The following is a 14,938-nucleotide window of genomic DNA, read 5'->3' on the forward strand; positions in this document are numbered from 1 at the left end:
ACTCTGTTGGTGTTTCGTTTTGGTGGTGTTTTTTGGTTTGTGTTTTGGGTTGGGGGGGGCACGCAGTGTTTGTCTGTTTGTTGTAGGGTTTTGGGGTTTTGGTTTTTTTGTTTTGTGTTTGCTTTTTTTTTTTTTTAAGTTTTCTAGACTTAAGATTCAGTTTGTGAAACAACAACTGGCAGATTACGGCTCCTAATTTTACCATACTGTGCTTTCCATCTGTATTAAACATTATGTAGATTTTTCCTGTTGCCCCATCTTTTGAAATAACACAGCATACACTCAAGGTTATTTCTCTCTTCTGGAGTAAACTGTATGGGCATTCACTGAAAAAAATTGAACTCAATGTAGGTAGAACACCAATGAACCAGTCTACCGACATCTTGTTCTAAAATCACACCTTTTTCCCACCAGACTTAGCCTTTCCTTCTCATTTTAGGACATGACTCAAGGGCAAGTACTTAGAACACACATTCAAAGTCACCAAAAAACCCACATAAGCCTGCCATTTGGAACTGTGGAACCACACAGTGTATTATCAATATATACCTATGCTGTAAAAGATACACTCGCAGTATTTCATTACTGCAGGCTGTCTCTGCTGTGTTATTTCACAAAAGGATACTGTGAAAGCTGAGAGTTCTGTATTTATCTAACTCTACCAAGACTTAGGACATGATGTTCCCACTTCTGGGTTAGCAGATCTGCAAAGGAAGGGCATAACTGGCCTGTCAAAATGAGCCATCAAGACATTTTGATACATGTATATAGGTGTTCATCTGACAGCATCTAGGTACGTGCAAAATAAGGGGTCTTTATAAAAAACTAGTTTACCTCAGAAATCCAGTTCTTACCTGCAAATTCATTGAAGTGATTTCCAATGTCATAAGCTAGGTAGTTGTATCCAGAGTACTCATAGTCTATGAACTGCACGTCACCTATGTGAGACACAAAAGCAGCAACATCAGAGTCCACATCAAATGAAGTCACAGCCCTAATCCTTTGGTGTCCTTTGAAGCTTTTTGGGAAAAACACAACAAAACCACACACCCATCTTTGTGCCCAGTTCTGTGCACTCAGACATTCCAGGGTAAGGCTGTGATTTTTATGATACAAGATTCCCTTGAATATTCAAGAAAGCTCTTAATTACTTAGAACTTACAATTCTCTATTTTTAAACTCTGAAGAGCAGAATTTCAATTTTAACTTCTACCACATGAGGGCATCCCTTACCTTCAAAACAAAAAAATACAGTAGAGGATCCTTTATTTAAACTTTATGCAGAAATAGCAGATCAATTTTTCCCTGACTTTAAAAAAGAACAGTCCTGTTTATTCTCACACAAGTGTGCAACCACAGTGGACTAACACATTGCAACATGTTGATATTTCCTTTAACATGGTGATATTTCCTGCTTCCTCCAACCACACTTAGAAAGCAAGACTATTAATTATTGCTTTTTTTAGCTGGCTTAAACTAGTCTCAAGAAACTATCAGACAATACTCAGAACTATGACACTATGCAGTATTATGTAAACAAGGACTGATAAAGCAGCAAACAGCCCCAAGTGTTTCCAAATTACATTTACTTATAGTGAAGCTGGGGAAAAAGCTTCACTGAAGTTAATACAGCATTGAAGCTGCTCAAGAATCTCTACGCCACATCAAACAGTCAAAAACATTAACAAGATGGTTTAGGTAAAACTAGAGCTCTTGTATTTTAAGAGAAACCAGCAAAATTACTAAAAACATCAGAAAAGGAAGTAATGAGTTAACTTAAGAGCTGTCTGCACTAGATCCTTAAGATGTAAAACCTTCATTTCCCACTGCTATGCTGAAATGGGTAATTTTCAGTTGCACCCTTCTCCATACCCATTCTTTTGATGACTAGCTGCATGTTTACACAATAAAAACATATTACTTCTATTACAATGAACAATCATCTTAGCATGACTTAAAACATCATACAGATACTAATGCTAACTATCAGAATTCCAGGTAAAAATAAAAAAGTAAATAGATAATAATGTTGAAGTGTGTTATGTATTTCCTAGACTAAGCATTTTAAGTGTCTAATATACTGCCTCCTTTAGAGTTATGGATATCGCACATATCAAATACAATAATTTCACCAGATAAATGTCCTGACCAACTGAACTGTCAAGAACAGCTTTGTTAGAAGTGTTCCTTTCTATGCAGTTCATCTTTACTGTATTTGAAATACTAACACATTAATATTTTCCAGACAGATAAATCTTCTTGTCTTCTAATGGAAATTAAACCCCACAACACAAACAAAATCACTTAGTCACAATCCTCCAAATCAAAGCTTACCCTTACTTTCACAGAAAGAGCACTGTTTACCAAGGTTATGAGGTTAAACCTTTCAGGCTCTAACAAACCAACATGAAAATGGCAAGCTCCTCCTAGGAAAATCTTGTTGGCAATGGAAAACTGAGGTTCTCTAGACCTCTGAGGGGATAAGAAATTTTACAGCAGCTGCAGCCAAGGTCTTATAATATTGTCACAGATTAACTTCTGTCAGTGCTTGACTGGCAGATATTCATACACTTGCGCTCCCCACTGGTTCTCTAGTACTACTTTTAAGGAGAAACGCCTGCAAGTTACAAGCCAGTCAAAATGCACAGCCCGACCCTGGTTAGTATTCTGCTACATAACTGATCTCCTGAACCTCCCTGCCCCCCAAACATTAAATATTGCTTGTATTTAGAGATAGGTTTTTTCTTCCTCCCTCACATAAGATACAAACATAGCAGGTAAAAGTCTGCTTGCAAAATATCAATGTAAGAAATAATTCTAAATCTTTCATATACATATTTCATCTTAAACATACCTACATGCTATTATGCATTTTTAAGCAAAGCTAACATCTAAAACTTACTTCTGAATATAGTTCATACAATATGAAATTGAACCTAATGAGATACAGGTGAGGCTGTTACTAGGCATTGTCCTATGGGGAAACACATGTGAGCAAGCGATGTGGTAAACCTTCAGTCGGTGCACAAGTAGCACGGTGCATGACACCACAAGGAAGCAACAATGGCATACCTAATCCGTAGCAGATGAAGAAAATTTGGCAATCTCACATTTGATTAAAGTTCAAAGTGAAAGAGTCCTGCATTTTTACTGATCTTTTGGACTCATGCTACTGTGGAACTCAACCTTAAATTTAATTTTTGCATGAAGGCTCAAAATAAACACCCAATTCTTTCTCTGAAACTGGAAGAGAGCAAAAACTTTTAAGTTTGCCACTTCATAAATGCCTAACACATACATGTCCCAGCTACCTTGTTTTAAAAACAGAAGAGGCTTTGCATTAATTGTTTAAATATCCATAGTATTAGAAGTTACTTTTAAGATTTACTGCAGTTCATATGAGAAAGCCACTTCTGAAAGATATGGCTTACATTAGTAGTTAAGCAGCTAACTTTTGTTTTGAGGCTTCTCAGAAGTGCAAAGAATTTGTACATCCCACTGATATCAATGGTAGCAGGCAGACCAGAGAGACTAGTCTAAGTGCATTTGTATCTTATTGAAGTGAGACATGATTTAAAACTAAGCTCTGTCATCTCTCTGGAGAAGCTACTGTTATCAACAGGAATGGAAAATATTCAATACTCTTGATGTCTCAAGTTGAAACACATTCCTTTCTTCCAGGGGTCTCCTAGCATAGACAATATGCAGTGTAATCTACAAAAAACACATGAAGACACAAAATGGAATACATGTTGTGTTCCACACACCAGAAATTAATTTCTTAAATAGATCAAATAATAGTCAATAGAGCATCTGCTAGATCTCCTCAGGGAACCGAAAGGTAGGAAGGTGATGACACCTCTCTTTCTAGCTGCTCTTCACTTTTAATGGTTTAATAAAGGCAAACACTTTGGACGTGCAAGTCCTAGCTGGAGTTACCACAGCAGAATGATGTATCCTGAGTTCCATCCCATCCTGCTCATCAGGTGAGCCACTGAGGCCCTAGAAGACAGCTTTAGTAAAGACAATGATGTATGCTATAAACACACTTGAAAATTCACAAACGGGTCACATACCCAAAGAGTAATTTTAGCTATAAATACCCAGGATAGCTTTGCAAAAACAAAATAGGTTTTTAGATCAAAACCAGAAGCCTTAAACATACCTCAGTCTTCAGAAGCACTGAGCACCCACAGACTCCTACCAAAGATCATAGAAAACATTGGGTAGGCAGAGGGAATAAACAGAACAAAACCTGCTATCTACCTACATATTTAACTTCCTGGCAGGTGATTTAATACATTCAAAAAGAGCATACACAGATACAGGTAAAAGAATACTGATACTTGGTCTTACTAAATAGCAAGTATTTGAATACTCTTAAAACATCAGGTATTTTTGGCAACTCACAGGTCACATTGGGGAAAAAAACACCCCAAACTTCAGGAGCATCAGAACACAAGGTCTATAAATAAGCAGTACCAAGCATCAAGCATATTTTGACTACCTTGATGTCCAAAATGTAATTAAAAGCAACACGAAGCTCTGAGTTATGTCCTTCAAAGAGTAGATGACACTTATAATTATAAGTTACGTAAAATAACACTTGCAAATTTTTATATCCTGAGTGATTGAAAACGGACATTAACAAAACAGCAAGAGGCAGAGTTCTCTCAGCCACAGCATGAGCAAATTCAAATCAGATGAGTGAAACTCCACTAAATGAAGCTAGCACTCAACATGCTATTCCAGTCTCATAAATAAAATTTAAAGACATGAGACTGATTCTCCTTAAGAACAGTACGTGGCACAACTACGATTTTTCTTTCAAGTCTGAAAACTTAATATGAATTTATTGCAGAGGACAAGCCTAAAGCAAAGCACTGGGACAAGCCATAATCACTCTAACCGCATCGGACAGGAGTCCCAGTATATCTGTTGATAGTCTGTAGCTTAAACACATACCCACCCAGTGCCTCGTAAATGCGCAAACTAAGCATTCACAAACATGATAAATAGTGTGGCTAAAACCAATAAATGAGTTATTTTATTTGTGCCACCTTCTGAAAAGCTAGATAAACACTAACAGCTCTGCGCAAACTTTACTGAGAAGAAAAAAGGCAGTTAAGCCAGAAGACCAATTCTCTCTATTAATTTCAGTTTAGGGTCACCAAGGTCTTTTTGATACACGGAAGCCTTTCTAGATGGAAGAGTAAATTTAGTAAGAGCACAGCATCAAAGCTGTTAACTATCTTCATACAGTTTGACACCATTCCTAACAAAGTGCATCTTTAAAGATTCTATTTTGTGCTCTTGCAAAATTATTTGCATACCAATAAAAGCTTTTGCTCTGCTAAACAGAATTCCAGCAATACATGTTCATTTACAGTTAAATTTGAGCTTCCACTTCTAAAATCATGCTCCTCATCTTAAGATTGTACTAACAGATTGATATTTTGTGCTCTGTAAGAAGTACACTGTAACAAACAGCTTTTGAATGACAACTATTCTTTCCACAGATGGCATTGAGGTTTGGTTACTATGAAAATGGTACCTGCAGTACCCAGATTGCAGAAGTTTTACAACACATGTGCAACATTCAAACACAAGTTTAATATATTTAATAAGTTTCATATTTCCAAGTCTTTTTACCCCCCCAGCTGTTGACAGCTAGTTTGAAGTCAAAGTACTTTACATTCCTCCCTCCTCCCAACCCTGTCCCCAAACACTAAGCACTCACACACTTGTTATTGTAGGATTGCTCATAAGTGATGCACTGCTGACATTGTTTTTTCCTCCATTCTGTTTACAAAAAGAAAAGCATATAGCATTTGTTTTAAATGTAGGAACTTCAAGCCTATTGACTGTGATAGTGAACCTTTTAAAGGAATTCCTCTGATTTATTTTTTTTTGCAGCATAGTTCTACTATGAAAAGCAACTATAAAAATTACTTTTACCTCAATGGGTCTGTTCTGGAATGCAAAAACTCAAGGTGGTTTCAGCACTGAAAAAACCCACACAGCAAATATGGATTTATTTTTGGTACCACAATATCACAACTCCGATGTGTTTAAGACCACAAGCTGATTCTTTTGCATATCTTCCATGTTTTTTTTTTTTTCCTATATAACTAGAAGTACTAGTAATTCCTTTCAAAAGTGGTATTACTCAGAGGGAAACTTGTATACAAACCACCGAAACACTTTATTTTCTCAATTCACATGCATTCAGTGCGTATCTGACACAGAAAGAGCCAGTTTCCATACGAGAACCAATTCCGGCATGTTTTTGTTAGTTTTTAGTAGTTTTTATTTAGAACTTAAGGCACAAAAGCCTAAGAGGTCAAAGACCAAATGATGACTGATGGAGAAGACTTCAGTTCCATTCACAGTTATTTACTTCACACATTTGTGGCTTACATACCAACAACCTTATCAAACTGTCACAGACAAATATGAAGCTACTAGAAGAAATGTCATTCTCACTTCAAAAGAAATTCTTGATCTAATCTAATTAATTTGTTGCACTCAGCTGACCTCAGATATTTGAAATATGAGGAAAGCTGTGCATTTTTACTGCATGATAGCCATTTTAGTGTTGCAAGTTTGCCTTTTTTGTTTAATACCTTGTTTAGTTCATTCATTTAGTAACCGAACCTCAAACCACTAAAATCAAGAGTAAGAGAAACTGTGGGTTTACACAGAAACTTTATATATTTTAATAAAGGCATTCTTTAATAACATGAATTATGAGATAAACATATTACAATAAAACCAAAAAATTAATTCATCTTTGCCAAGACGTATGCTGCCTACAACTGTTTAAATAAAGGTTGTATTTACAAAAGAAATCTTTAGGATGCCTATGTACCTCATGCAGAAGATAGAGTCACTGAATATAGTATTAAGTATCACTAAGATACTTCATCATGAAAGCATCCTCCTGCAATCACGAGCCAGAACAATACACATATAGGAGATAATGTCTTCAAGGTTATTTTCTATACTTGTATGGGTTTTTTTCTCTTTCGAAAAGCTTTATACAACTGCAATAGAACTAACATGAACAATTACATACTTTGAAGCCTAGTCATACAGGCAGGCTAGGGATTAACAAATTCATTAATTCATTAAAGAAAAGCAAGAAACACCAACATTCTTCTATGTACAGTAACATAGAGATGATACTTAAGCAACTTGGTATCTGCACAGATTATCACTACCATTACATTGGGTCTTAAAAGCTCAAACTCAGTTCACTTGAAGTCAGTAAAATGACACCACTGATGTAGCAAATGCAATTACAGCATAAACAAAGGCACTCACTACTTACTGTTTAGTTCAATACCTACCTCGTTTCTTGTTGTAAATAATATTCTTACACAACAGGTCATTGTGACAGAGTACCACTGGTGATCCTAAATTTGACAGTCTTTCCTTCATCCAGGCCATCTCTTCCTGAAGAACTTGAGGACTTGGAATGTCACTTAAAAACCTTTTCAAGTACAAGAAGTTTGAGGGTTAATATTTAGTACTGTGTGTTCCATACCACATGTTTGTAATGAAAAAGCTTACTTGCAATAGGAAGGTAGAAGAAAGTAATTCAACAGACCCTCTCCCTAACCAGGGCACTCTTTCCCCTGGCACAACAGCACTCAAATTACAACAATTATTTCCCTCTGTCCTCCCCCAAAACCAGTTCATTTTCTGTGCTGTAAACATGACAGTAGTCCAAAAATCAGGGGTAGACCTTGAACACAATCCTGTGCATTTTTAAAGGAGTAAAAATTAAGAGGGTTATAGCATGAATTTCATTCACTTTTTGCTCACGTTACTTCTTTTAAGAAGGATACACAACAGTAAGTACTAAGGGCCATATGTATCTGTACAGAGTAAACAAAACACTTTTCACTGTAGTCACAGTAAATATGCTTAAGTAGTCATTTTATCTTCTAGATTTTCTATTAACTACTCAAGTCTTATCAGTTTTCTTAGGAATTTTATGTTGTAGAAGAAAAAAATTCAAACAAACTTGCTAGAGCATTCTTTAATTACAATGCAGCAAGAAGAGCAGTTAGCCTCAGTGATTTCCAAGAAGTTCCATGAAGAATGGCAGGGGTTATAACTAGATGATCTTTGAGGTCCCTTCCAATCCAAACCATTCTATGATTTTATGAATGTTTTTAAGCTGGAATCTGCTTCCTGAGTGATATAAGGGTGATGATATTGTACAAACACTTAAGTTTAAAACTGTAATTTAGAAAAGTTTGATCTCCACTCCCCGAGAAACATTGTCTTTAAATGAAGCTTTAGACTACAGCATAGAAAATTTAGGTTAAACATTGCTCCTAGTTTTGCAGTTCCTCTCATCCCAATCTTCCAGCGACTGTTGCTAGAACCCTTTGGAAATATCTTATTTTGTTAAGCTCCTAAGAAAAAACACCACGATTTGCTTTACAACTCAAGAGCTAGATTGGGATGCTAAAAACAAAGTGTAATTAAACCCTTAAACCCAGGTGACACCATTATTCATACTCTATGATAGCACAGGTCTAGAATGACTGTGTGAATACCCTTTCCTCCTCTGAAAAACACTGTAGAAATTCTTCCCAATACCCAAAAGAGCCTTTCATTAACTTTACTTTTACATCACCCAATTTTGGAGAAGTTTATAAACTGAACAAATATAAGACAGCTAAGAGGTGCAAGTTAGGATGAAAAACAAACAGTACTCCTGCAGCCCCAGGAAATACGTTTTTAGTATTCACCCCAGAATACAGGTCTCAGTTTGAGACTGATGGTTCTCTTTAAAACTGTTGAGACGACTACCTGAAGTAGTATGTGGCTTGATCTTGATTCTTTAAAAAGAGTAAAGACGACTACCATCATTTAAGTGTCCAAAGAGCTATGTTTATATACACAATATACCAAATGAATTGAAAGACTCATATTTGACATATACATAGCTACTTCAGTATACAAGAGTATGACAAAACTCAGAATTCTACAAACATAACATTATGTGGTAACACAAACTTATTTTTTTTAAATATTCTTCTACCCCTCAACCAGAAAGAAGGGGAAGTCAGGAAAGCACATAATAAAATAGCTACCTTTTATTTACTTCCTCATCTGCAAATTCCGTGGGTATGAGAGAGAAGTATTTCCCCATCTTCAGCCACAGATTAGATTTAGGGATCCATCCATTGTGTGCATGAATAGTATGGATTTTAGCAAGCTGTCTGGCAATGAGTCTAAAAAAAGTTTAAGTTAACGTTACATTTAATGTATATCTGATAGTATCATATTTTTCCTAGCAAAGAGGAAAGAAAACTACAATATATTTAACAGAATAATTGTAAAAAATGCAGCAAGGGAATCTGAAGAGGGTTTAAACAAGAGCAGCACACCTATAGGGTAGCATCTTTCAAGATTCAAAAGGTCATTAGCAGTGCTACTTGAGGTAGGGGAGGCAGGAGGGACTGGAGTTCAGTTACAGCATGCATACTTCACCTGTATTTACAGTCTACTCTTCAACTTGCTTATCTTTAGGAGGAGTTGACTCAAATTAACTGCCATTGTTAGGCAAATACATTTCAGTGTATACATGAAAAGTTAAGATCTTAAGACATCAGCACTTTCTATTCACTACTAATAGTTATAAAAACCCCTATGTCTCAGTGGAAGACTCTTAAAGCTATTCACAAAAGGAATGTACTAGAAACAGAGCTAGGAGTACTTGCTTTAATCAGGTCCAGCCTCCTGCAGCTCCATCATGTTACATGATCTCCCTAACGGTAACATGCTGAGTGTTAAATACAATAAGCAGACCTTTAATGAGGACTATATAGTCTTCTGGTGAGGCAGCAAGGATCATTTGTTCAACACTGAAATACCATAACTAAGATAGAGGACAGTGAGCTGTCAAGAGTGTGAGCATCAACTTAATGCAGGCTTATAGAAATACTTCTTTTCTGCCTGCTCCTAAACTAAGCTTGAGATCGTTTGGGCCTCACAGAACACCATAAATGCATCATAGAACTTGAGTAACGAAGTAAAAATAATAAAAAAATAAGATGCTTACCTGAAAATATCTGGATTGCATACATGCTCTGGATCCAGTGCTTCTCCCTGCATGAACTCGTAGCACAGACCATTATTGAAAGTACAGTATAGTTGAGGTGCACAGCCGTGGGCCTGCAATACACGGAAACTCTTCACTTCCTCATCTCGATCTACTAAGAGCTCGGTCTTATTTCCGTAGATCCTAACTAGAACGACATCATCTGTTATGTCACCCACATAGCAGCCAATTAATTTATTGGTGATTCCATCGGTGAACAGCTGAAAAGTAAGAGTAATGCATAAGCAACTCAGATCTGCGTTTTCAACATGCAGGTAAAGAACACAGGGTTATTCTTTAGTTCACAAAACACAAATGTTTACTAGATCGAGAATTAACAGAAGAAATCTTTAAGATACAGAAAAGTTTTAAAGAAAATTGCAAGAAGTTTTACCAGTAACACATGAAGAGGGAAATATGAGAACATGCTACAGTGAACTACAGAAATACTACCTGTAAAAGGCCGTAACTGAAAACTCAATATTGTAAAATGAGTTTCCACATAACCAAACTGATGGATTAAAATTGCTGAAACCAAAGCCCCAACAAGGCAGTAATCCTAAATCAGTATGAAAACAGTCATGAATACAGGCAGCATGAAAACAAAAATTATTCTGATGCACTTCAGAATTTCAGTATTTGCTGATCAGTGCACAACTAGTAAAAGATACTCCTGGAGTTCTAAACTACACTTTTTAAAAAGCAAAATTCAGGTCAGAAACAGTTTCAAGTTCGGTGGTTATCTTCCCACTAGCCTTGATGTTTTACTGATTGGGAATAATTCCTAAAGTCACTTTGGCTCCTCTACAATTTTGAGACAGTACTTAAAATTCAAGACCCTAGACTTCAGTCTTAGTACCATTCCAAATTTAAAAGTTCCTGACAAGACCCACTATCCTCCTTTACTTCATAACTGGTACACGTAATCTAAAATATTAAAAAAGTATTTTAAGTCCTTATCATGAAGATGCATATAAATGCAATTTTTAAAGCCCTGCAATTTACTAGACTTTGACCAGTCTAGTCACTGATGCCTGAACATACTGAAGATGAAGCAAGTAACTTTCTATAAAAATAAGCAAGAGCATTATTTGAGCATTATGTTTACATCTAATGCCAACCTACTCACTGCCTTTCAAATAATGATGGAGGTATGGATACTACAAGTTCCCAGCTATGGAAGGGGGAGGGGGATAGGGGGCAGGCCGCAGACCAAAAAACCCCCACTCCTTAACTGGTGCTTCTCCTTTCACATTTGATGACGAGGCCTAAAATAGTGATTATACAGGCTGAACTCTTGCATATGCTACCTGACAAGCAGACTAGATCCTGAGTTACTGCGTGTACCCAGTTGCATGTAGTTAAGCATTTGAAATCCCACTCAATGCCTGCAAAAGTAACACAGCAGTTCTTAATCTCCTCCTACAATCTGGGACAGTTTTACAGCTCAGAAAATGGGTGTTTGGCACTTTCAAACTCTTTGAACTGTCAACTCAGACTGAATGCTTAAGAACTGCCAGATGAGTACTACTCATTAACTCTGTTAGGTAAGTGACTGAAGGACAAGCCATTGACATTCTCAGGTGACAAGCAACATCACAGGCAAGAACACCAATGTTTTTCATAACTAGCAAACAGTCTCCTGCAGTCTTAAGCATAAGTAAACAATTCAAAGTCAAAGCCACAGCGACTGTAATTTATATTCGAGTATAATTTTTTAGTCTTTACAGTCATGCCTCTTTTCCCACTCTGTTGCCCCCAAAATCCTGTTTAAAACTTAATTTAAAAAATATAAACCCTCCCACAAAGCACAAAATCTCCTTTCAGGACCTTGCACTAAAACAAGCAAGCAGCAAGAAGTAGCTTCTAGTTGGTTAACATACAGTTAGACATACACAATTTTCCCTTGGGTGGACATCTTTCAAGTTTAACTTCACACCTTTCTTAAAGAAGTGCTTTCATCTTTAAAATTCTCATTTAGTCAACTCCTTTGTGCATATGCACAAGAGACAAATGGAGATATGGTCTGATCACCTTTATTAGAACTTTTTCAAACTATGTAGGTCCTTGAAGCTACAAGCAGCTTTCAAAGGCAGCCTGAAGACTCTGGATAGAGTTTAATTCATAATTGTAATAGAAGTCAGAAAATCAGGTGAGAATTGAAACCTATTTATCAGAATTAGAATACTAAGTGTTCAATGGCAACAGTTTGAATTCCTTATTCACATACCCTCCTGCATTTCTTCTCCCTCAAACCGCAAGTCAGACCCAGAACAAAAACACTGACAAATGAAGAGGGCCATTGCATTTCAGACCTTATATTAAACATTAAGGTTTAAAGAAAACATACTTTTTTTTCTTTTATTAAAATATTTGTCAACAACAGGCAACTTCTCTACAGGCATCATTCCTTAGAATCTTGGACACCTTGGGTGGGTTTTTTGGTTGGTGTGTGTGGTGGTGGTGGTTTTTTTTTAAAGCCAAACAATTCAGAAACTTTGACTTCCCCCACCCTCCTCCAAGAGGTAGCCTTTATTTTGAAAGGTAAAGTAGTATCAAACACAAGTGACAGCTTATTTCCAAATCTGAGGAATTTGGAGAAATCAAACATCAGGAACCTTTTTTAATTCCTAAATTAAAAGAAAAATCTGAAGTTGGGTCAAGTCTCCTTCTTTAGGAAAAGAAAAGACTTCCACAGTGGAAGATGCTGTAATTTTAGCTATTATGCCTTGCTTTCCTCAGCACCCCTACATTTCAAGATGAACAAACTCAAGCAATAGCTCATGGTTCCTGAGGAGAGATGCAGAATAGCAGAGGATATGAAGGCACTCCATTTTCTTAGACATTTGATATTGCCGAAGTAGGTTCAGCAAATCATATACCTTTCATCTACAAGGGGCAACCATAAATTCAAATAAACCTGCTTGCAAAGCCTCCTTGATTGACTCAAAATTGAGGCTTTACAATTTATGGACACATTTTATTACTAGCTATTATTTTAATAACCCAGAATTAATGACCCAGACAAGTAATGAAGAATATCTTAGTCTTCACAGCAACTAAATGTTACAATGTTAATCAGTGCAACTAAGAAAACTATACCATTTAGCACCACAGATACTGGTTTTCACATTAAAATTAATACATCTGTACACCAACACTACGCTATTCTTTTGCTTGACACTTACACAGATGTCTTAAGTGTCCTCTGTGTACATAAGCACATTGTTGCAACAACATACATGCTGTATCAAGAGAAGGATTATGTACTTGAACAGTGTTACCTAATTTCAACAGGGAGTACTTAACTATTTCAAGTATGGCTTGTAAATCACAAATTACACCTTTCAATATAATGTATTCATTCATAATCTTCCCCCTTGCACGTGTATTGTCATAGAACTATTTAGATCAGAAGGGACCTTCTGTGATCATCTAGTTCAACCTCCCTGCTCAAGCAGGGCCAACTAGAGCCAGTTGCCCAGGACTGTGTCCAGTGAAATCTCCAGGAATTCTGGAGACTAAAACCTGTTTGGGCAACCTTCTCCAGTGTTTGACCACCCTCACAGTAAAAAATGTTTTCTTGTGTTGAGATGGAATTTCACATGCGTTTTATTTTCTGCCCATTGTCTTGCCTGTCACTGTGCACTGAGAAGAGTCTAGATCCCTCTTCTTCACACACACACACACTCCCCCTAGGTATTTACACATATTGGTAAGATCCTTGCAAGCCCTCTTTTTTCCAGTCCAAACAGCCCCAGCCTTCCCAGCCTCCTCCTCATATGAAAGATGCTCCAGTCCCCTCGTCATCTTCGTGGCCCTTTGCTGGGCTTGCTCCAGTGAGCCTGTGTGTCTCTCATACTGGGGAGCCAAGCACAGAACACAGCACTCTAATATGGCAAATCAATGTAGAAGTACTGATTCTCATACATTTTTGCATAAAACCAGAACTAATTCATTAAAGAGCACTTTGCAGAAACTGTGTTGAGCTGTCAATCAGGTTAAAGTATCTTGCCTGCCATAGGTAAATGAAAACTTCTGAAATGTAACGTTAGAAAAAGCTCTTATCCTGGCATTGCAGGGCCAAAAGTGAAAGTTCTATTGAATTAAGCATCAAAACCAGTAAGTATAAAATCCACTATCGCCTCTGAAGGAAGTCTATTGTCTTTATTGAATGGCAAAGGCAGCAAAATAGGTACTAATTCCCAACATATAATGGCACCATTTCAAATCACTGGAATTTGTGCTACTGTTTTCTACTACTTATAAAACAACCCTCCAATGAAGCTTGCTTTTTTCTCCATACAAAAAATTGTACTATATAGAAGACAAGACTCTTAAGGTCATCAGAAATAGTGATACTGCCAAAAACCAGGACGTTAAGTAGTACTGATACAAAGATCAGTAAGAATTTGATTTGCTGATGCTGTTAAACAGAAACTTCTGGCCATTGTACAAGCTTTTGTCATACTGCACACTCATTAGTGTTAATAAGAAATCAACAACAAGGAAATTGGACTCCCTCAACTGATAATTTAGGAACTCTAGTTATTAGCATCTATTTGTAACATGCTGCTATAAGTAATTATTTACACCCAGGAGCATTTTAGTTATTGCTTCTTAAAAAGGCAGAAGAGTGTGCTTACTTTTCTAGTAACAATATGCAGAGTAACAATTTCCATATTCCAACATAAGAAAACATCTGATGTTTTCTCCCAGTGAAAGAACATAAGTTACTGTATTCTTTTATTCAGAACACCTTTACTGTAGCATTAAAAGAATCAGCTTAGAATGCCTTGCCTGAAACATAACCTG

The 14,938-nt window shown here is 36.7% G+C and overlaps 1 protein-coding gene across 3 annotated transcripts in view; it reads right to left on the minus strand.

Annotated features, from left to right (window-relative positions):
* The window catches only part of ETNK1 (ethanolamine kinase 1), a 34,072-nt gene that overhangs the window by 11,433 nt on the left and 7,701 nt on the right, over window positions 1–14,938 (minus strand). For 2 of the 3 annotated variants that reach the window (XM_054826238.1, XM_054826231.1), the window contains 4 exons: window positions 10,085–10,344; window positions 9,114–9,254; window positions 7,353–7,495; window positions 855–938 (listed from right to left, as the gene is read on the minus strand). In XM_054826238.1, coding sequence (XP_054682213.1) covers window positions 855–938; window positions 7,353–7,495; window positions 9,114–9,254; window positions 10,085–10,344 — 628 coding nt within the window. The remainder of the gene's footprint in view (window positions 1–854; window positions 939–7,352; window positions 7,496–9,113; window positions 9,255–10,084; window positions 10,345–14,938) is intronic. The other variant, XM_054826248.1, reaches the window with a different exon arrangement.

Source organism: Grus americana, chromosome 1 (assembly GCF_028858705.1).
Source record: "Grus americana isolate bGruAme1 chromosome 1, bGruAme1.mat, whole genome shotgun sequence".
Lineage (NCBI taxonomy): Eukaryota > Metazoa > Chordata > Aves > Gruiformes > Gruidae > Grus > Grus americana.